This window comes from Danio rerio, chromosome 15, assembly GCF_052040795.2.
Source record: "Danio rerio strain M-AB ecotype USA chromosome 15, GRCz13ab, whole genome shotgun sequence".
NCBI classification, from domain to species: Eukaryota; Metazoa; Chordata; class Actinopteri; order Cypriniformes; family Danionidae; genus Danio; species Danio rerio.
Window position 1 is genome coordinate 37,905,286 of NC_141035.1, and position 24,486 is coordinate 37,929,771.

General features: G+C 35.5%; 3 protein-coding genes and 1 long non-coding RNA gene across 7 annotated transcripts in view; 2 read left to right on the forward strand and 2 right to left on the reverse strand.

The window, feature by feature from the left end:
- arhgef28b (Rho guanine nucleotide exchange factor 28b) overlaps nt 1–16,370 on the reverse strand; it is a 66,306-nt gene extending 49,936 nt beyond the window's left edge. The window contains exon 1 of the mRNA XM_087284428.1: nt 16,157–16,370. Within this exon, the coding sequence (XP_087140554.1) occupies nt 16,157–16,194 (38 nt within the window). The 5' untranslated portion in view covers nt 16,195–16,370. The remainder of the gene's footprint in view (nt 1–16,156) is intronic.
- Nucleotides 1–24,486, reverse strand: part of bloc1s3 (biogenesis of lysosomal organelles complex 1 subunit 3) — a 64,638-nt gene that overhangs the window by 15,799 nt on the left and 24,353 nt on the right. Inside the window, exon 4 of one of the 2 annotated variants that reach the window (XM_087282967.1) lies at nt 2,728–3,530. The exons of the other annotated variant lie outside the window; for it this stretch is intronic. The gene's annotated coding sequence lies outside the window, so the exon portion shown is untranslated. Of the gene's footprint in view, nt 1–2,727; nt 3,531–24,486 lie in introns of those variants that run through there. 2 annotated transcript variants of the gene reach the window in all.
- sesn3 (sestrin 3) overlaps nt 1–24,486 on the forward strand; it is a 49,766-nt gene that overhangs the window by 9,482 nt on the left and 15,798 nt on the right. For 2 of the 3 annotated variants that reach the window (XR_015508476.1, NM_213519.2), the window contains exons 2-6: nt 18,278–18,334; nt 20,988–21,182; nt 21,278–21,460; nt 23,291–23,527; nt 24,158–24,290. Coding sequence is in view for 2 of the 3 variants with exons in the window: in NM_213519.2 (NP_998684.2) it covers nt 18,278–18,334; nt 20,988–21,182; nt 21,278–21,460; nt 23,291–23,527; nt 24,158–24,290 (805 nt within the window). In the remaining variant the exon portion in view is untranslated. Of the gene's footprint in view, nt 1–18,277; nt 18,371–20,947; nt 21,183–21,277; nt 21,461–23,290; nt 23,528–24,157; nt 24,291–24,486 lie in introns of all 3 variants that reach the window. The other variant, XM_087282671.1, reaches the window with a different exon arrangement.
- LOC141377896 (uncharacterized) lies at nt 1,738–8,075 on the forward strand. Its single transcript, XR_015509755.1, has 2 exons — nt 1,738–4,040; nt 7,754–8,075. It is a non-coding gene; the product is annotated as an uncharacterized LOC141377896 (long non-coding RNA).

The window sequence follows — 24,486 nt, forward strand, 5'->3', positions numbered from 1 at the left end:
CTCTCCCATTCCTCATCATCTTCCTGAATGTCTGTCATTTCTGGAACTCTATTTGCATTTAATGTCTCACTTGTGTTATTCTCTGTTAGGCCATTCTTTATGAAGAAGTTACAAGTAGCCCTTGCTTCTTCCAAATTAATGTAGAATGTTTCTACAGATGATGCCAACAAGTCTTTATGAGTTTTCAGACGTGTTATCTCATTCTGCATTCTGATCTTCTCTTCTTTCCATAATGCTTCACTAGCCTGGTAATATTTTGAAGCATTTATCTCAACACTGAGTCTTTCATTTTCAGCTTCTAACTCCACTACTCTCTTTCTAGTTACCTTGTATGAAGCAAGAACAGCTTGAAGTGCATTGGCAATTTTTCCTTTATTGTTCTTTGGCATTTTGGAAAAATTTTCAAATTTAGAGATAGCCCATTCATATGGCTTATCTACGACTTTCTCTATACCATCAAAAATTCCAACTGTGCCATGCTTAGCAATGTATTTAGCCATCATATCTTCCATTTTCACAATCTTATTAAGTTCACTTGAGTAATTCAATAGATTTTAGTTCTTTACTGACTGAACAGTACCAAGTTATTTAATACTTGATACAATTATTCACTGCTCCTGTGCAAATGAATAATAACAAAAAAAATTATGTCTGTACTTCAGTGTCTATTGAACATAGACACTCTCCATCAGGCCTCAAATTCTACTCTCAAAGCAATGTTTATCTGTATGTTATCAGATAAAACCAATCTGCATCAGTCCTTTGTGTTGTAATTTAAAAAACAAAACACTGCTACATTACATCAGGCAAAACCTCAAGAAAATTATCTTTAACGGTTCCAGACACCCTACCAAATATATTTTCTGTGACCACACTGCATCAAATCAATTCAGTTACTTTAGAATTTATAAAGAATTATGAAAACTTTATAAACCATTTTCACTTATGCTAGAAACATATTTTTAGAAATTACGTTAGAAACAACATTTCCAATACAACTCTGCCACTAGAATCAACACAGTTTAGCACAGTTTCATTCACTTTAGAAACCTAAACTTCAGCCCTTTGCTTCAATTACTTTAGAAACAACAATTTAATACAATTCTGCTACCACACTACGTCGGGTTAATTCAGTTTAGTTAGAATCTTAAACAAAATTGGCAGAATAGTACAGAATAGACTTAAGAACTCCTGCTAAAACTGAACAATACAAATTCTCTTCTGTCTTAAATTTTCTTTTCTAGATTTTTTAAACGAGGGGGATTCCTAACAACAAACATTTAAAAAGAAAACCTGCTTTTCTTACCTTTCTTTCCTTTGTTGTTTTGGAAGTCCTCACTGGATGGCTCGCCAGTGTAAGAAAAAATGATGATGACGAAGAAAATCTCAATGAAGATGTTTATTCAGCATAGCAGTCTCAAAATACATGGCAGTACCTTGGATTCACCGGAGTCAGAATGAACCCTGAACATTCTTAAACTCAAACCTTTATACTGTTTTTGATGTTGCCTTTAGATGTTAATGATGTTGCTCCTTGGCTGTTGACCCAGCTGTTCTCCCTATCTCTCCATGTTAATGCAGTTTCAACACCATTGATGAGATGGTTCTTTGTGCACCACACCCATCCCCATTCTACAATTGTTACCATTTGGTTGAGATGTAGTCACCTCAAACAATGCAGAGACAAGACCTTGTTGACTTCTCTTTTCTCTCATAAGTCAGCCCTTTTGGGAAATGAGCATCAATTCACCATTTAGAGTGGAAGTTGGGTCGAGGCAGACTCATTTCTTACACTTTCACAGAACAAAGTTTTGAAAACAAACTACCACTAAACAAACTGGGACTTGTCAAATCTCAGTGGGGGAGTCAATGAAGGGCAGTTTGTTTTTTTATTTATAGTTTGAACTACTATCATGCAATCCCATTGCACCTGTGTGAGCTCATTTTTACTTCTATTTGCTCTCACACACTTCAGAGAACAAGCAACAATGCCTCCTCTGTGGAATTCGGCTGTTAGAAAAACAGTGCAACTGGTTTAGTATCTCAATATCTTTGACTGAGACAAGACAGAAGCTGTGCATAAAAATGGTGCTGCTGAAGAGAGTTTTGCTGATTCAGCACCTGACACACTTCCTGCTCCTCCAGCTGCCGTGTTCGCTGGCGTGACATAATTGACCAATGAGTCGCACTGCCCCGTTACCACACAGTGACCTGCCGCCGGGACGTTCTGCCGTTTAAGCAGTGATCTGTGGGGAACATCTAGCCGTGAGAGCTAGAAATACTCAAAGTACTAATTGGGTGAGGACGCCAGTGGCTCTTTTGTCGCGGTGCCACCGGGCATCTGCTCAAGCAAAAGTAAAAGCTGTGGGTCCTGCCAGTGTGTTGCGTAATCTTTTATGAGTTTAATGGCATCAGTCAAGGACCACAGACTCTGACGCAATCAAATAACAGGGGGGATCCTTATGAGTGGAAGAAAGGGCAATGCTATGCTGTATTATATACAAAAAAAGCGATGAACTGTAATGTCATGAAAATAGTGATGCACAATACTTATTTTGTGATATAAATTGTGATATGAATACAATTTTACTACATGACTTAAATAACTATTTGCAAAAAATTACAATTTTAGATGGATCGGGATGATTCTGTAGGGGAGTGAATCTGCATGATACAGCATAATAAACAATCTACAAGCATAGATATACTCAATAAAGTAAAAGTTTCAAATAAATGAAACAGCTTTTATTATTTTTGAGGAGTCTAACTGTATTCAGCATACAGTAATTGAATAATCAAGTGTAAAAATAATACTGCATAGTCTTTATTGTATGAACAATTCAATAAAAGTAATTGTTATACATTTTTTATTACAATTACAAACGGTACGATTTCTTATGCCTGAATGCTTTTAAAACCCTCATACAGTCACAGGCCTCAAAAAAACACTTGTGAAATAATTGAATATAATTCAACTTATCATTGAATATTCTGCGATGTAACTATTGCGAATGATCACATCGCGATATCGATACTGAAATGATTCGATATATTGTGCAGCCCTACATGAAAATATATATTTTGTAGTTAATTTCAGTTTGGTTTCATATAGAATGTGCAATTGCTGTTTAATGAAGTGCAGTAATGATCATTTGTCAGAAATGGAGGTTGAATTTAAAATGTTTTCAATAGATTTTAAAATGCCAAAAAGATCTGGCATACAAGTCTAGGCATGGGCCGGTATAAGACCCTTGTATAAAAAGATCAATGTATCACAGTGTTGTGATTACTGCTCTAAAATATATTCTTTTTAAATGTCTGGGTAAAAAACAAAAACTTTTCCCCACTTTGAGCACAATATATTTTATTTTGAGAAACATTTTAAATATCTTTGAGGAGTAAACATGTCAGGCTAAATAATGAAAATGAATCACTGACTTCTGCTGTCTTCATTAGTTTCTGAAACACAGATGTCTTTACAATTTAAAACAGCATCTTTGGGTATCTTTTCAACTGGAGAGCCTGTTGTTCTAAAAAAACAACAACAAAAAAACGTAAATAATCTTATACCTTAGGAACTGTATAGCAAATTTTGGTGATTTTAAAACCTTGACTTTTTCCGGTATAACTTAAAAATGCTATTGTCCCATGCCTATCCACGTCACACTGAGGAAAGTGTTATTTCCATGTATATATATTAATGAACAATTTAGTGTATTTTTTTCTAATCACACACTCTAAAAAATGTTGGGTTGTATTACCCCAACGTTAGATCAAATATTAATAAACCCAACATTAGGTTATTTTTCAATCCAATTTAAAAATGACATTCTTACAACGTTAAAACAACCCCGAATATTGTAGAGTGGCAGTTATTTGAGAAGTGATTTGTGCATTTTGAATAGTAACATTTATGAATTATTATTATTATGATTTTTACTTTGTTTTTCACACCAGTAAGTCTAATAAATAAAATAATTTTCCTTCGGTTTAGTCTCTGGTTTATTAAAGATAGCCATAGCGTAATGTCAACTATTCAAGTGTATTTTTTATGCAGCGGATGCTCTTCCAGCCACAACCCAGTACTGGGAAACCCCCATACACTCTCACATTCACACACACACTCATACACTACAGCCAATTTAGTTAATTCAATTCAGAGCACAGGATGAAACCCATGTGAAAACGGGGAGAACATGCAAACTCCACTCAGAAATGGCAACCGACCCAGCCAGGACTCGAACCAGCGACCTTCTTACTGTGAGGCGACAGTGCTAGCAACCGTGCTGGCTTTTTAAATATATCGATATTTAAATCTTTTTTCAGAGTAACAAAATGGTTTTTCTACAATAGACCCGCCTTTCAATATAATTTATTTTATTCATATAACACTATAATGTGATCTCCAGTAAAACCTTCATAAAAACCCTCCGCACTCTCATTAATTCCCATTACTATTCTTCACTGGAGATCAAACTTAATCCTAATCTTCAGTGAGACCCTGCATATCTGTGATCGGATCTGGATGGAGACTTGCTAGTGGCCAAGTGTTCCAGAACGTTACATCACACCTCCCTCCCCGTCCCTCCTATTCCATATTTTACACATGCAGTCATTTATGCAGCAGTCTCTTTGTTCCAACTCAGTCCTAAAGAAACTGTTTATCATTAGTTTAAGATGAGACACTACAGGCAAAACTCTTTGTTTCTTACAATCTTTAAGTGTTTGTTTTTTTGGCGTTTACAATAAACATAACACACTTTTATTTCTATTTTTTTGTTGTTGTTTCTACTCTTTATCAATTTCTGAACTCTGTAGATTAGGATATAGGAAACAGAAATTGAGATTGTCGATTGTTTTTTTTACTTTTTTGACATATAGCTGAGGGAAACAGCTTCTGAAATGGGGGAAGGGGGTTGTAGGATGTTGGGCACTGCTAATAAAATGGAGATAGATTTGAATGTTAGATTTGAATCCAGTTGTGGGAGATTACACCCCACCGGATGTACTGTCGAGATCCTCACATGTAAGATCTTTTATTATTGAAGAATTCCATGATGATGACAATGGAGGAATTATTTTTTAATTTACGTATTATACTGCTGCTTCTTGCAAAATGAACAGTCATAATTCTTCACTTTAGTAGCTCTTACATACATAAAATGTCATGGTTTTATTTATGTCTGCATTGTGAAGAACTTTACACATGGATTTTGTTTACTAATAATGAGCTTGATTGAGTTTGAATGAAAAAAAAATTAAATGATGAGTTTTGAATTATCCTCTCTGTAAAAAGCTCTGAAAAAGAATTCGGAACATGTCTTGATTAAATTTTCAGATTTTTATGCTTGAAAGTGAAAATTAGTGCATTATTAAACAACATTTTTGAAAGCGTAATATAAAAACTTGTGTACAAGTACACACTAAAAAGATTAGGTTTGTTGTTTGTTCAAACTACTTTGAGTTTTTTGGGGGACTTTATTGTTTTATGTTCAATCCACATAAATCGAGCTGACTTAATTTCTTCATGTTGTCCTAACACAAATTGACTGTGAGGAACTCTATTTTTAAAAACCTTTTTACAATTTATAATGATAAAATATTATCTACGTCCATCAACGACAACTCTCGGGGACAAAAGTTATTTTATGTTCAATCCACTTAAATTTGTAAAAGATAAGTTAACTTAATTCCTTCACGTTGCCCCAACACAAACTGATTGTGTGGATCCCAGCATTTTTCAGAGTGGGGTACTGTGATGTCATAATAGCCATCTTCATGCTATGGAAGGAACAGTTTTTTCTAGACTTTTCACCAGGGGTGGACTCAACCAATAAGTGAAGTAAGCAGCCGTCTATATTAATAATAACTCCTTTAAAATGTTCTATCATGTTGTAAAATCTGTCTATAACCATTTAGATTTTAACATTATTACTTGTTTTCAAATTTGGGGGTCCCCATGAACAATGGAATGCACATGCAAATATTAAAATCTAAAATTACAAATATGGCTAAATGTTTGTGAGCTTGCTTTTAATTTGTGAATTTATTGTATTTAATTTTACATTAAGGCGATAAAGGTTCCACTTAAAATGTATAATTAACATGCAGCTTATTTACAAAAAACAAAACAAAAGAAAAATGAATCTACAGAGAAAAAAAATCTATAGAGAAAGAGAATGTTTCAAGTTTCAGTTTTAGGCCCCCATACCTGGGATTGCTGGGATTGCCCCAAATCAAAAAAAGTTTACCCCTGCTTTTCACCTCACAAGCTGGTGTCGTGTGGACAAAAGGATGAAAAAAATCTTCAACTTTTGTGTGTTGACTTGTAAATCTGTTGCCATGTAGACGGGACCTTAAATACTCTATTAATGTGCGGTTTTGTTCACCATTCCCTTTCCTATCATGGCACAAACAATCCTTCATTTTACCCTGGAACAAAGACGACATGATCAGACTCTACAACACAAACACACTTGTGCAAAACCATGGAAGACTTTGAGTACAACAAATACACTTCGCTGAACATGTACACAGACATCACCTATATGTATTACATAACTGCAGGTTAACTGTGCTTATGATAACTGTTAAAAGCTGTTAGCTACTAAGTAATTAGTAAAATTATTGGTGACTAATAAAGTTATGGTAATTAATCTTAGCTTTTCCGAATTTGACTGTAATACAATAATGTGCACCTTTTGTAAAGCTGCTTTGAAACAATACTTATTGTGAAAAGCGCTATAGAAATAAGCTTGAATTAAACTGAACTCATCTTGAGTTGGGCTGATAGCAGAGCTCAGGTCTTTGAAGGAAAGGAAGTATAACAGGACTCTTGGACAGACTTTGCGAATCAAAAGCTTGACTGGGCAAGAGCTCGAACAATAGCATCCTTTAATAAAGCTGACATGTCTAGGGCTGAGAGCACTGTTGTGTTCAGACACCTCCAAAGTCCATTTGAGCATGCTTAACAGACTGAAGATCAAGGAGTGGCTGTTTTGAGGTTGTTTTAAAACCACAGCCTTGATTTTTATGAAATGACCTGTCCTGTACATACAGTACTGTACAACCATATAAGAAACACCCTCACAAAAATGAACAATCTAGGTAAAACACTTTACACAATAAGGAAGTATTAGTTAATGCATTTACTAACATGAACAACCAATTTATTACTGTAGTTGTTCATGTTAGTTAATGAAAATACAGTTGTTCACTGTTAGTTTGTGTTAACTCACATTGCATTAACTAATATTTTTAAACATGACTTTAGATGTTAATACATTAGGAAATGTTGAACTGATTAATAAATGCTGTACAAACATTGTTTATAATTAGTTCATGTTAGTAAATACATTAACTAATAAAACCTAATTGTAAAGTATGATCATAAAGCTCTATAGTTTTTAAACACTGTTTAATATTTACAATGGTAAACGAAGTAAAGTAAATGCTACTTTACAAGTAACATTAAGATACTTTAAATCATGGGTAAAAGAGTTTATGAAGGCTAAAAATTAAATATGTTCATCTGAAATGAACTTAATCTACATTAAATATATAGTAGATACGCAGTGGGTAGCACGATTTCCTCACAGCAAAAAGGTCGCTGGTTCGAGCCCTGGCTGGGTCAGTTGGCATTTCTGTGTGGAGTTTGCTACGGGTGCTCCGGCATCCCCCACAGTCCAATGGCATGCGTTATAGGTGAATAGAATAAGCTAAATTGGCCGTGGTGTATGTGTGTGAATGTGAGAGTGTATGGGTGTTTCCCAGTGTTGGGTTGCGGCTGGAAGAACATATGCTGGTTAAGTCATGAGATAGTGGCTCATTACGCTGTGGCCACCCCTAATGAATAAAGGGACTAGGCTAAAAAAAAAAATGAATGAATGAACAACAATAATAAAAATAAGAATAAACTATTTTTATATTTAGGGCCTTTAAAATTGCATCTCAAGGCACTTTACAGACATATAATATGTGCAGGTGTAAATATACATACAAGGATGAATACAAAGAAACAATAATAATTAAATAAATTATTAAAAACAAAATAATAATAGTAATAGATCTAAAAATTTGATAAAATCAAATAAAAGCTACCCTAAAAAAGTAAGTTTTAAAAGATGATTTAAAATTATTAAATGACAGAGCCTATTATAATGGTTTAATATCAATACACTAGTAAATTGCGCTAAAAAAAATACACGTAGAAAATTATATAGTATGTTTAGCACGTTTTTTATCATACACCAGTAAAAGCAAAGTTATTTAAGTTTTTAAATTAATAAATCACGCTACTGCTCAAAACCCTATCATCATACAAGATTTAATATTTTGCATTTGTTTTGTCTATTAATATCCACAGAAAAAAATTAATTCATGCGCAATATATACATTTAAGATCAAAATTTCTGAAGTTTTTATCTCAGTTCTTTCATATTTCTAATGTACAGTTAATTTATTTGTCCTACTGTGAATTTATTTATTTTTCAAATATTCCCCAAATAATGTTTAACAGAGCAAGGAGTTTATCACAGAATTTCCGATAATATATTTTTTCTTTTGGAGAAAGTCTTATTTGTTTAATTTCGGCTAGAATAAAGGCATTTTTTATTTTTTTTTAAACCATTTTAATGAAGTCATGTGCTATTTTGGGCTTTCTGCCTGGATTTTGCCAACCCAAACATGCAGAGGTGTAAATGCAAAAGTTTGGTATCATTTTAAAGAAAACTCTTTGAATTTTTATTAAACACTGTTAAAGGGATTACAATAATTGTTTATGTTGTCAGTGTTATAATAAACTTCTCCAAAAAGAGGCGCTTTTTTTTTTTATAAACTCAAGTTAAAAGTGTACCTTTTAGGTTCTGCGTGATCTAGGTTGCGGTAATTAATTTTGTTGGTTCCTGCACATGTCAGTGTTCATAGGAAAAAGAAAAATCTCTCTTTTGTGATTATGCAAAAGTTATTATATTCCAAGTAATGACAGAACCAAGCCACTTTAAACCTTTAAAATTGTAAAGACTGTGGAAGTAAATAATGTCACGGACTCGGTACCGGGTACGCAGAGTTTAGGAGGTGTTATGTTCAATATTATTACCCCCCTTAAGCAATATTATTTTTTTTTATTACCGACTTGCCTAATTAACCAAGCCTTTAAATGTCACTTTAAGCTGAATACTAGTATCTTGAAAAATATCTAGTAAAATATTATTTACTGTCATCATGGCAAAGATAAGAAATCAGTTATTAGAAATGAGTTATTAAAACTATTATGTGTAAAAATGTTAAAACAAAATCTTTTCTCCCTTAAACAGAAATTGGGGAAAAAATATACAGGGGGGCTAAAAATTCTGACTTCAGCTGTATATACATACGTTGATGATTTTTCAATCTCTTCATGGCCGCTGGTACTGCAGTCATGACTACAGCACGGTTACTGTGGTGCCTCAGAATGACAGTCTCAGGCTTTATCAGTGCTGATAGTGTGCTGTGTTATTATTGGCTAAGAGCGGTGATGCGTTCTCAAGGTGCAGGTCACAGTGGTCACAGAGCCGTGTCAATGTTTCCGGAATGGCCAATCAGTGCAGCTTCACTGCAAACACACACTTTGTGCACACATTTCAATTAGTCTGTGGTGTGGTTTTTCCCTCTGTCTTATCCATATCTGTTCTCCCTCACGTCATGTGTTTGAGTTTGATTATTATGTAATGGGAATGAGGTAAAGGCTTCTTATGATTTACAGTACATAAAAATAAAAGAAACGGTGGTTTTGTTTACCCAAATGCTGGCTCGAATTTAGGGGTTAAAAACTGTATATTCAAAAAAATAAATTGGGTTTGTACATATTTTTTTTAACATGTAATTTTGTTAAATATACTATGAATATAAAAATATATGCTTTAAAACTTTTGGGTCAGCATTTAATTGATCAAAGTGATATTTAAGAAATTAAATATTTATATTTCAGAAGATAATGATTTATTAAATTAGGAATCAATTACATTATATACTAATTTCTACAAAGATTTCCCTTTGCATTTTTACACATAAGATCTATAATATAGTTTTTGCATGCTGATAAAAATGCTATCAAAGAGAGACATGTTTACATAGATATGTGGAAAGGGCTTAAAAGTTATGCATGCATACTATATTATTAGACTATTATATTATTAGACTGTCGAATACACAAGACGTGTCACTTGTATAGTTTGTAATGGGGAAAAGTGTAACAGTCAATATGGTGAATGAAGCCCCGCCTACTAGTACAGGAGCCAGTCATCGATCGATATAGACTGACGATTCTCAAGGGTAGGGCTTGCAGCAGATATGTGCTTTTATAATAGTTTGGTGGTCAACAAACCAACTGGATTCTCAGCGAATACTTGCTTCACAGACATAAGAAATATATCTACTTAAAGCTTGAAATTTGTACTTTGTATTGAAACAACTACACTTGAAAAAAAAAGTTCTGTCCAATAATCTGTATGAAACAAACGCGAGGTGCAGTCCCATCACATGACAGCAGCAACCATTCAAACGCCCACAAACCTGTAAACAAAGAGTAATTTCTGAAGGAGATTCACCATCAAGACCAAGTTTTGAATTACTTCAGAAGAGCAGTGCGATCTGACCAAGCATTATTCAGAGGATGGTAATGTGTAAAATGGCCACAAACAAGGTTAATGTCGTGATCTAGCTCTTTTTGAGTGCTCATGCGCATTAACTCAGGCAACCTGAAAAAAATGCTGATTTGTTTGATTCAAACGTTTAGAAACTAAACCTGACGGTTGTTTAATTTTATTGGTCATTCTAAATATGTAGTGTAATCGTAAGCTTGGCTGTTAGTTTTAGAGAATTCAATGTTTCCCCATTCAGACAGAATGCCCAAGAGGTATTTCAAAAATAGTCGCCGAGTGAAATGACTTTGATGACTTTTGACTTTCCTTAAAGGACTTTAATATAGCCTATGCTGTATAAAAAACATCAGTTTTTGTATTTAGTGTTTCACAAGTGTTTTCTATTTATTTTACCACAGCTAAATTAGGAAATGACCCTAAGCTTATGGCATTTCTTCCAAGACGTGTGCTTAGTATACACATTTTAATAAAACTACAGCGCCTTAAACCGAAACTTCATACCGCCCAATGCCCAGCCATGCTTTAAACTATTAAAAATGTTAATAAAAGTCACTTTTTCAAACGTTTTCAATGTTAAAAGTTGTTGGAAGAATTATCAAGGTCTCATAATGCCATTCAAAAGCATGAATAAATAGGTTAACATAAAAACAAGAATCACAAAATACAGAAAACTAACCATTAATGAATATTTTTACAGTGTATGCTCTAGGGTTGTGCCGATAGACGATGCCATCGTCCATCACCGATGGCCGACAAACTTTACGATGCTGAGCCGGCATCGCGACCCATCGCCCCGGCCCACATTTATATTGATATATAACTTATTATTTTTCTTTTTTACTTTTGTTTTTTTTTTTTATTCGTTTTAACATAACAGAACAAACAGATCACCAGAGGCATCACATACAATTAATACATTCTTCTTATACAGTCGTTTTTAAAGTACAGGTTACTATCCCATTAGCCCCCCACCCCAACCCGCCCGCAAAAGGTACTGTATTATAAGCATAAACACCAACATAGTTTCCTTCAAGTCCATATGATTCAGTCTTTTACAATCTGTGATGTATAACTTATTATTTGCATGTCACCTTAATAGCCATAACGGTCTTTTCATGAGCTGTGTTAAATGTTACATATAGCTGCCGCTTGCATGGCTGACAGCAACGTGAGAATTAAATGAAGGATTATACAGCACCTCTCCCGCTTAAAATGTGTAGATTCAGTGGCAAACACTGTTACCAGCAAGACTTCCCACAGACTTTACAGTGAATGGCTTTAGTCATTTTCATAGCGGACTTGAAACACTGGAAGTCTTTTATCCACTCTTGGAAAAGTGCAAATGGTGGATTAAAATTCAGCACATGATCACTTATAATATGTGCCATTAATAGTAACTGGTAAATCTATCAGTGTTATTTTCAATCTCTCGTCTTCAGCGCTTCACTTTTTTTTCTCGATTGTATACAACTACAGCTATAGCTTCTGTCATCTGAAGGCAGAAGGCATGGGCTGAGATATTGACAGCTGATATTAACCAATCATTCACGTTCAGTTCCAGGGCAGTGAGCCAATAAGAAGAGCACAAAGGCGGGGCAAGCATTGCGGGCTTTTTTAACTTCAGCAAGTTCACATAACAACTGTTTTAATTTGTTCCTGAGAGCTGCGTTTGGCGTTTTTAGGTGCAAAGATGCAATCTGCATAAATGTCTCCTAAATCTGCGCACACAGTAAGGATTTTGCAGTGAAAACAATGAAAATGTATGCACTACAGTAAACTCCAACCGAACTTTCATCTCCACCAGTTGTGGAAAAAGCCATTAGAACGACACAGATCACTGTGCTTATTCATGCCAGAGTCCTGCGGAAAAAAGTAATGACTGGTCATTTGTTTGTAACTTTATTTATTTATGATTTGGTTGTGGGTAAAGCAAAGACCATGTGGGTCAGGTAGTGAAAAGGGTAGGCTACAATGAATTCATTCGTTATGAATTAATTGATATTTAACAACCACCCCCACCCCCTGCCTACGACGACGATGGCATCGTCCATCGCGATGTTTCACTTTAGACATCGTACGATGCTAAATTGGTCAACATCTATGAAAGACGCACTAGACACCTGTGTGTACATACAGCGCTGTATTTGGCCATAACATGCATGACATCACAGTTTTCTCTTTTTTTGATGCTTCATGGAGACTATAATCGTATTGTTTTCAAAAATGCGTAACACTAAAACTCGTGGTCATTTTCAGTTCCCAAAACCACCACTATTATGTAAATAAAAGTCTGAATGCATCAAAGTTTACTGTTTTAGTTGAAAACTTTGCTGTATAAACATCTCCTCCTTAGTTAACCCGAACAACACTATTGTACACACACACTGAATGTGTTTCAGTCGAGTTGGTTAGCACTGGAGGCCTCTCTTTTCAAAAGCCTTTCTGTATTTTATTCCTCCTTTGACCTCTCTCTTTGTCGCTTGTCCTCCGTTTATGAGCAGTCTATTTACTCTCTTTTATATGTAGAGCCTTGTTCAAAAGTGCAGACGTACAGTAAGAAACCAGCAAAGCCACAAAACTTTCCTTATCTTTTAGACGCTCAACCTTTGCTCTGTTTTTTTGTGCATTCATGAAAAAAAACAACCAACTTGACTGTGCAAACATATTTGGTACCAGATTTACTGCTTAGTACTTGGAGGTTAGTGTTTTATAAACAGCGCTGGTTTCCATCAAGGGCTCAGGAGTGAAGGCAAAACACTTCTGACCGCAAATACAACTCGGTTTGTGTATTTGTGGTGGCTGGGGGGTGGCGGAGGGATATCCTGAACAAACCCAAACCATGAAGAGAAGGAAGGAAAGATAGATAAATTGAAAAGGGAGGGTGAGAATGACAGGGAAAATGGTTTGGTGGTGTCTCCAGGTCTCAGGCCACTGAACTGAAGTGACCCTTATACCCTTGGCTATCTGTCAGTGTAGTGAACAAACCAAGTGTGCCGCAAGCCTACGTTTGAGTGAAGGTTTCGGCCGTTAGATCGCCCCCTGGGGGCTGGCTGCAGTACAAGTCATAAAGCCCGCCTCCTCCGTGTTAATGAAGGAGACTTGAGCCCAAATAAAAAAAATATTACACTTGCAATAAAATGTCCCGAAAGATAGTTCTGGTCGATTAAGGCACTGGTTATTGTGCTGAAATAGGTGCAGATCTTCATTTTTGTAAACAGTTTGTTTTTAGCAGTAATTTAATGCTGGGCGTGTCATCGTGATTGACAGCTGTGATTGACAGTTTCTCAAAGCGCGGCGTCTGCGCTTCGGCAGGAGACTGAAGTAGACTGAAATGTTATTATTCGATTTCTGTGTTATTTTACCATGACAAAATGAGTTCAGCAGTAAACAGTTTCTGACATACATGATCCTGGTGGAACACTGTTTATTTGCTAAGTTCAGGGCTTTTTTCGGGCTTTATTAGTTTGCTGATACACGCCTAGCCACCCAGATAGCAAAACACAGTTCCGGCTAGATTCTCGCCTGCCGGAGACTTATCTCTTAGGCCGTACTCACACTAGGTACAGTTGCCTCGAACCGGGCCAAAGCACGCTTGTCCCCCCTCCCGTCTCCCCCGACGGCCCGCGCTCACACCATACCGGGCCACGGCACGCTTACGTCATCGCTGCTGCGCTGTTCAGAAGCGCTCTCTATGGCAAGCCTTTTTAGCATTTAAATCTTTGTTCTGACTCCATAAATATATTTAGAGATATCTCTAATTATATTTTGACTAGTCATAATTATAATTCGACTAGTCAGAATAACAATTAGAGATATCTACAATTGCAAATGTACTAGTACGAAATCAGATTGGAGATATCTGCAAATATATTATGACTAGTCATATTCCTCCATTGACTTCCATTGAAAAATATTTGCAGATATCTAAATGAGTTTTGACTCGGCACAATTGTAATTAGAGATATCTCTAACTGAGTTTTTACTAGTCATACATTTGGAGATGTCTTTAATTCGTAATATTTAGAGATATTTACAAATATATTTGAAGATATCTCTAATTAATTTACTAATAGTCGAATTACAGTTGTAGATATCTTGAATTGGATTTTTGACGAGTCAAAACTCAGTTAGAGATATCTGCAAATATTTTTCTATGGAAGTCAATGGAGGAATATGACTAGTCATAATATATTTGCAGATATCTCCAATCTGATTTCGTACTAGTACAATTGTAATTGCAGATATCTCTAATTGTCATTCTGACAAGTCGAATTATAATAATGACTTGTCAAAATATATAATTATATCTGTAAATATATTTATGGATAGTCAGAACAAGGTTTAAATGTTAAAACGGCTTGCCATACGCTCTCATTTAGCAGCACAGTGAAGATTTCTCTAGTTATATCCTTTCAGTCGTTTGTTATGCAGTGACATGCAGTCAAATATTTCGCCAAACAGTCCTTAGGGATGCGGGGACACACAGTCAGATATTTTACCGAACAGATCCGCCACTTTTGGCGCTCATAAACAATCATTAAGCTCTCGTGCTGCAGGAATGAGGAGATCTGCTGAAGGCGCGCAGCTGGCGTGCTGTGAGGAGTTCTCGTCTTTAATAAACTACGGCAGTTTGCGATCACTGAACAGTAAGAATGATTAATAAATCCATATCAAAAAGTCCCTTAAAAGTCACGTCTCGCTTTCGGTTTCGGGCTTTGGCGCGTTTCGCGCTCACACACAAGCGTACCGCGCCAAAGCCCAAGTGTACCGCGCTCAGGCACACCTCTTCCAACCGGGCCAGGGCCGGCCAAGTGAACCGTGCTTGAGCCCGATTCAACGCACTCACACTTCTCAAACGATCCGGGAAACGGGCCTGGGCACGGTACGGATGGCATAGTGTGAGTAGGCCCTTAGAGCTCAGACTGACTAATGTTACCTCTGCTGGACCTACTCCGGATGCCTGGACTCACTACCCAATTCCAGCCCGAGTCAATCGAGCCAGATGCGGCGGCCGAGCGAGCAGGCGCTGCCGCATGCGAGCCGGAATCAGCCCGCGACGCTGCGAGTAAGTTATGCGCTGCGGCCTGGAGCTGGCGCGATTGAATATATAAAACCCTCATATTTGTTAACGTTATTACATCCATTTGTGTTGATATGACCGCAAACGCATGCTGAGAAGTTCGGGGGGCGTAGTTGATTTTACATAAAGCGTTTGATTGGAAGCTCGACTCTGCTCATTTTCGCGGCTCCTCCTCTGGCTCCATCAGACAATCCTTCTGCGCATGTCTGGCTCCAATTTCAGCAGTCTTTTGCGACAGTTTGTGCCCGTCAATCAGGCGTTTTGCCTTCAAGGCATTCAATGGGAAAAAGGGCTGTCGCGTCGTCCATATTTTTTACAGTCATTGGAACAAACACATACACACAAACACACCGCACGCACGCACGCACGCACGCACACACACACACACACACACACACACACAAAACACAAACAGGGTTTACATGGGACTTCTTACCTTTCACTGCAGCAGAAAGAAAAGTCTGTGAGGGACATTCAAAACAAACCTCAACAGGGAGACACAAAATTGCCACAAATAAGTGTTTAAAACACATACATTAAACATACTTTGATACTATTACTGTATTATCTAAGAAATTTCCTTAGCTTTTTGTTTGGGGAGCAATTTCTGAGGTATTAGTGTAACTAAAATAATGCCTGCTTTCAAACGCGTTTCACCTTCCCTCCACTGGGTGAGTAATCATTATAGCTCCGCCTTCAGAATAGCGCCATTGGTTGAGCCACAGTTGCTGGGCAGAAGTAAGCTCTTTTAAAAATTACAAATAGACTGAGATAACAGTCGTTGTACATTCACAGTCTTTCCATCCTCATTAATAATAAAAATACAACTTGTATAAAGAAATAAAATAACAAAAATTAACAAATAAAATAAACAATATCAAAGTTAATCAAATAATGAAGCAGCAGAGTTTATGCTGTAAAAAACATCCATTTTCGTATTTGATTCACAAGTGTTTTCCACTTGACTTTTGATGTTGAAAATTCAACTCAACAGTTTAACTAAGTGACTGTTATTGACATTTTAGTAGTTTGAAATAATATAGGCCTAATGTATAAGAAATAATACACCTATATAAAAAATAAGTATTAACAAAAAAAAAATTACTTGCAGTTTATTACAAGGTTTTTGTTTAAAAACAAATAATAATTATCACGATACAATGTTATATCATTTGATATCGAAAATTATTAAATATTTTTTTAAATTCTTAAAATATTAGGACGTTTACTCCTTTATTTTTAATTTACCAACATTACTAAGGCAAATAGATTCACCAGTCAAAAAAAAAAAAAAAAAAAAAAAAAAAAAAAAATATATATATATATATATATATATATATATATATATATATATATATATATATATATATATGTGTGTGTGTGTGTGTGTGTGTGTGTGTGTGTGTGTGTGTGTGTGTCTTTATCTTAAAATAAGATAAACATTAGTGTTGAAGTCTTCCTTTTGATAAATAAAATGTTACAAAGTGTGCACGATGGTAAAGTGTAAACGCTAAACAATTAAATCAAACTTTAGGGTAAATCAACATTTGTAAGGTGTCAGTAATAATGATAATGCGAGCACATCACACCATGTCACTCCATGTTTTCTCGACTGGAGATGACCCTAAGCTTATTAGCATTCCTTCCAAGATGTGTGCTCAGCATACACCTTTTAATAAAACTACAGCGCCTTATACCCGAAACTTCATAAATAAATAAATAAATTAACAAAAATTTACAAATAAAATAAACAATATCAAAATTAATAAAAAAATGTAGTAGCAGAGTTTATGCTGTAAAAAACATCAGTTTTCGTATTTGATACACTAATATTGATTCATTATCAATATTAATCAAATAATGTAGCAGGAGAGTTGAAGTTCCTAAAATATGAAATATCTTGCTTTTTGACTTTTCATCTCTCTTAATGTCTCTAAATATATCACAAAATCTTCTTTAAATACTACTAGTCTAGAAAAATTGACATTTATGAATATAAAATTTTCATAGTATCAACAAATTATTCATTAATAATATATCTTTTTATTCTAAAGTATTTTATCCTTAAGTAAAAAATGTAATTTAATGCAGTGATTCTTGTACAATCTGAGAACCACGTTATATTAGATATCACCCAGCCAGTGGAGTTTGCTGATTTTTAAAGAAAACAGACCTTAAACACGCCAATTTTGCATTGGCATGCCGCATACAGTTCACCTGGAGTTAATAACCCAAGTTACTGGCAAATCAAAAGTCCTATTAGCATACTTCGGCATGTACCCCATAGAGTCTGAACTTGCACATTCTGTCAGTTGGATTAAGAAATTAAAATAATAAAAGTCCTTTTGGTGGTTTTAAATGTCACCATGATGAATCAAGGATTCTCTTGTTACTCGATAGTCCCATCTCTAAGCTCTCACTATTGGTTAAGGCACTGCTTGATAATGTTTTACTGCATACACTTCAGTAAATAAATGTTTTATCAAATTTAAAATGTAACAAATTGAATCATGTCGTGAGTATATATTCACAATATTGTTTTGTTTCTTTCCCTCAGGAAAAAATGTCAAGACACATATCAACAGGACCAAGCTCATTTATTCCAGAAAACGAGGTAATGCAAAAAAATTTTAATATCTCTTCAATGATTGTAGCATGAACATTTGTAATTCGCTGCATCCGAAATTGCCTACAACTCAGTAGATACTGCATTTGAATTTAAGCGTATTACTAGGCTGTTAGAAAAGTATGTTCTATACAGAATGAATGCAAGTAGCATGAATGGAACTTGGTAAAGTCTAGATAGGATACACGGCTGGCCGGAAGTACGATATGCACATGAATACAGCAGCATTTTTTATGACACTGTATGACAACAATTAATATTTTTACAGTGCTGTGACAGTTGAGTTTAGAGTTAGGGTAGGGGTAGACGTTAAAAAATAAAATTTATTGGGTAATTTAGGTAACATAAATATTACTCGATACAACTACTGTATTTACGTTACTGTGATGGCTGGGTTTAAAGTTGGGGTGGGGGTAGACATTAATAAAACACAATTAATTTAATGGGAAATTTATTAAATAATATAAAAATGTTTTGTTAACTTCCATGCTGCATCCATATCTAATCTAGCAACAACCATGGAACTCGGACATATTACATGCGCCATTTTGTTATCATCACGTGATGTACCCGGGTCAGTTGCGTCGCTTCACTCCCATTCATGAATTCTCTCGCAGTGCATTATGAATCTTCAGAATCTCGCCGGAAGTAGTAGGTCATCCATGTACTTCTCGCATTCAGACATACTACTCAGCTTGCATGCTGTTTGCAGCATACTATATAGTATGGAAGTATGCGATTTCGGATGCAGCCATTGTATTATCTTATCTTGATGATAAGCTTGCAAAGAAAAATTTATTTGATCAAAAATATGGTGTAAATCAGTAATATTAGAGCTATTACAATGAATATAATTTTAAATTAATTTAATAAAAAATATAACAAAAAAATCTATTATTCCTTTTTTGGCAAATTTGGAATTTTCAGCATCACTAATTAATTTTTCAGTATCATGCGATCATCAGTCTTTCTAACATGCTTATTTGGTGCTCAAAAAGCATTTTTTTATTATTATTAAGCCTGTCTCAATATCTATTTTTTGATGTATGATATATTACACCAAAATATATTGCGATAAATTATATGTCATTTTAGGACCATTTTATGCCACTCATTATATAATGCCAAAATGACAATATAAAATCATAATGCAAGTACAAAAAGAATACATAATATTTCATTCTTAGGAATATTTTATTTAATTATAGTCAGTTTAACAATTTAATAATTAGGCATTGGAATCAGAATGTGAAAACACATACCCTAAATAAATAATAATAAATGTTAACAAAAAAGTGCAAGGTAAAAAGCATCAACAGGCTGCGATATCTGCTACTGCTTTTATTCTAGCGGAAATAAAAGAAATAAGATTTTCTCCAGAAGAAAAAAATATTATCAGACATACTGTGAAAATTTCCTTGCTCTGTTAAACATCATTTGGCAAATATAAAAAAAACTTCAACTGTTTATTGCATCACCAAAAATGATTGAGGTCATGTCCATGCGTTGTGCGATATGTCGATATATTGATTATTGTGACAGACCTAATTATTATATTGAAAACTTTATTTATATTTATATATATATTTTTTAATTGTTCTGATTATTTTGATCTTACTGATCCCAAATGTGAATGGTAGTGCATCCTAAACTACTATAATATATAGTCTTTCAACATCAAGTAGGTTAAATAAATCTTAAAGTATCTGTATAGTGTGTTTTTTTTTTATGGAAATTTCTTAATTTTTCCCACTCACATTCTCCCTCAATTCAAGTTCACCCAGCAAATATACTGTAACCGTTTTTTTCTCTTGTCAGCTGTTGTGCATTTCATTTTTGTTTTGAGTTCAGCCGGTTCAGAAGATGATTTTCACCGAATTCGAGTTAAGCTTGCCGGGAGATCTAAGAAAGTGTATTTGGATTGTAAATTGAATTATAGCATCTGTCCTCACTTTGCTGAATTAAGATGAACCTGAACCAGAGTTCAAATGTTTCTTGGCTTAAATTCATAACATCACACGGTGGTGCCTTCTCGCATTACGAAAAATGAAAAAGCTAAATCCAGTTGACTAGTATAATGCATATCTCTTATTTTATAATAGAATACTGGAGCGCTTATTACAAATTTATATTTGATATTGAACAATACGGCAGGGTGGCACAGCGGTAAGCACTGTCGCCTCACAGCAAGAAGGTTGCTGGTTCGAGTCCTGGCTGGGCGAGTTGGCATTTCTGTGTGGAGTTTGCATGTTTTCCATGTGTCCCCCACAGTCCAAAAACATGCGCTATAGGTGAATTGGATGAGCTAAATTATGAGTAGTGTATAAGTGCGTGGGTGAATGTGAGAGTGTATAGGTGTTTCCCACTACTGGGTGCGGCTAAAAGGGCATCCACTGCGTGAAACATATGCTGGAACAGTTGGTGGTTCATTCCGCTGTGGCGACCCCTGATAAATAGGGGACTAAGCCGAAGGAAAATTAAGAAATGAAGGAATTGTGTGGGACCCTGCATTTTTTACAGTGTATATAAAGAAAGTAATGTTAAAATAAAAGGTGTGGGGTGACATTGCAGGCATGGGATGTTGCCCTAATACAATAGTAGGGAAAAAACTAATATTATTGTCTGCACTCCCCGAATCCAGATCATAGGAGCAATGCCTTTGAGTGATTCCACAGTGATGCTCTTGGATGAAGAGTTCAGCGGCCGCATGGACAACCTGACACAAGTGATGGGCCTCCATCCGCATTACCTGCAAGCCTTCCTGCGCTGCCACTATTACCTCTTGAGGATGGACGGCCCTCTTCCACTCCACTACAGGCATTATATCGCAATAATGGTACAAACGCACATAGAAACACTTTAAATGGACACTTTGTGAAACTGTTGGTATAGTTGCATGAAGGATTTGTTTTTTTTTTCCATGTCTTCCAGGCTGCAGCAAGGCATCAGTGCTCCACGCTAGTATGTCACCATGTGCAAGAGTTTGAGCAGATTGGAGTCTGTTCTGATTGGCTGAGAGGTCTGGAGTTCTGCCCGCAACGGCTTCGCAACCTCAACGAGATTAATAAGATCCTCGCGCACAGACCCTGGCTCATCACCAAGCAACATATACAAGTAAACCCATTAGTTGGAGTCAGAATTATTAGCCTTCTTGAGTTATTAGCCCCCAGTATATTTTTTTCCCCCAGTTTCTGTTTAATAGAAATCTTTTCCAGCACTTTTCTAAACATAATAGTTTTAATAACTCATCTCTAATAACTGATTTATTTTAACTTTGCCATGATGACAGTAAATAATATTTGACTAGATATTCTTCAAGATACTAGTATTCAGCTTAAAGTGACATTTAAAGGCTTAACTAGGTTAATTAGGTTAATTAGGCGAGTAATTAGGCAAGTCATTGTATAACAATGGTTTGTTCTGTAGACAATCGAAAACAAATATTGCTTAAGGGGGCTAATAATATTGACCATAAAATGTTTTTTAAAAACTTAAAACTTTTATTCTTCTTTATTCCACCCAAAATAAAACAAAAGACTTTCTCCAGAAGAAAAAATATTATAGTAATTACTGTGAAAAAATTATTGCTCTGTTCAAAAACATTTGGGAAATATTTAAAAAAGAATTCACAGAAGGGCAAATACTGTTGTGAACTGTACATTAAATAGAAAAAAAAAACTAATGAACACAGAGTAAACAAGTTCTTGGCATTTGACTGTTTATCACAAGAAGACATTTGAGTTTGTTTCAGCATGGTTGCCATTGTATTATTAAGGTCTCATTTTTAGGGCTCTATTTTAACGATCTAGGCGCAGAATCTAAAGTGCAGTGCGCAAAAGCATTAAGGGCGAGTCAGAGTCTACTTTTGCTACTTTAAGGATGGAAAAATATGCTCTGCACCACAGTCTAACAGGGTTGTGCTTATTCTCTTAATGAGTTATGGGTGTATATTGAGTATAATGCCCATTAAACCAATCAGAGTCTCATCTCCCATTCCCTTTAAAAGTCAGTTGCGTCGCACCATAGTGGATTTGCTATTTACATGGGCGGACTTTGTAAGTGCAGAAACTGAACGCTTCACTAGCAAGAAAACAGTTAAACAAACCATCTGCAGCACGAGGATAAAGAATGTGCCTCCTCAATTTGGCCTCTTTACTTTCTCTGTACTCCTTTACTTTGGTAGATAGGGAATCGGTGTTGTACGCACTTCACTGAAGATGTCCATCAACTGTTATATTTAATTTTTTGTTTCAAAACTATTTCTAAATTCAGTTTTAATTTCCAGCAAATTAATAAATGAACAATAATAATGAAGTGTGGTCAAAAAACTGAGTTATATCCAAACACACGTCCTATTCTACTGCCCCATATTGTGACGCATACATCTTCAAAACCCAACAGGTGGACAAATCTAAACTTGTTTTTATTTAAAAAAATATAAATATGCTTATAATAAATAAAACTGCTTATAAAAATAACATTATACAAAAGCAAATTGTCATGAATAAAATAAAAAAAAGCCCCTTAAAATGAAGAAGGCATGGAGGTAGTGGTTTTTACATTGATTGAGAAAATAATAATTTTTGTAATATTTTGATCCTTTTGTAAAGACAATTGCGTATTGCTGTACATCCTGTGTGCATTAAGCGACGTGTATGAGGTTAAGGCACACAACAAACAGGTTCTGCGCTGGAATTTAGACCTGCTTTCAATTGCGCAGTCTATTTCAGTTCCTTAAAATAGCAATCCACCAACAATGCGCCTTAACAAACCTCTTTTCTAGACCAAACACAAATGTTAGAGAAAAAGTTTTTAAAATGTCATGTCCAACCTCTATGTATTTGACAACACTATCGTACTGTACTACATACCGTAATTTACTGTTCAGTGTAAATGAGCCATAAGATTGCAACCTAAATGTCCTCATCTGACTCTGTTTTTCAGGCTCTTGTGAAGACTGGAGAACACAGCTGGTCTCTGGCAGAGCTGGTTCACGCGGTCGTACTGTTGGCTCACTTCCACGCCCTGGCTAGTTTTGTGTTTGGCAGCGGTGTCAACCCTGACCCTGAGGTCACAGAAGTCAACGGGGTCACAGGTGACCTTTGCCCTCCAGTCATGAAGGGTTTATGCACCTGCCACCTAACAAACAGCAACCAAGCCAACGGGAACCCGAACACTGGGGTACGACAACGTTACAAAAGTGTCCATGTGTTGTTTCTCTCTCTGCATTCCATGAAGACATGTTCAGATCATGTTTCAGCAGAAGGCAAAAACAAGTCATACACAAAATGATCACTAACATTTTTGCCAAAATTACATTTATGGTATTTCAGTATTTTGTTTTTGAGGTTGCTATACAGCCCATAATTCATGTTTCTCTACTACAGCATATATATATATATATATATATATATATATATATATATATATATATATATATATATATATATATATATATATATATTTATATATATACACACACACACACACACACACACAAACACACAAACACACACACACACACTGTCAAGCCCAAAATAATTCATACCCTTGGCAAATTCTGACTTAAAGTGTAATTAAAAGCTGACAAATATCTCTTTCCACAATGATGCCTCTTGTATGTCGTCTCATTATCTTGTGGGAGAATTCGGTGTCGTTTCCGGTAAAAAAAAAAAAAAAAATTGCTGGTTGAATAAAAGGAACTTTAAGCCTGGGGTATGAATCATTTCGGGCTTGTGTACATATGTATACTTATTTTTATTGCATAGGAGTAGCATCAGATTTGTTAAACTCCATTCTTGTGCATTATAGAGTGAGTTGGAAGCTCTGATGGAGCGAATGAAGCGACTGCTGGAGGAGAGAGAGGATGATGATGCGTCAGAGGAGGAGATGTTCACTCGCTTCGAGAAAGAGAAGAAAGAGAGTCTCCTGGTGGTGTCTGCAGGTATTACAACACTAAGATTGTTTATATCTAACTTTGTTTTTCATGTGTTGTTGTCAGAATCAGTGGTGGGAAGAGTACTGAAAAATCATACACATTTATCATACACACGTTATTTTACACCACTGGTCAGGATGAAATACAGAGGTCTGTCTGTCTGAAAGCCAGTGTCTTTCATGCGTTACTGCTCCAGAATGAA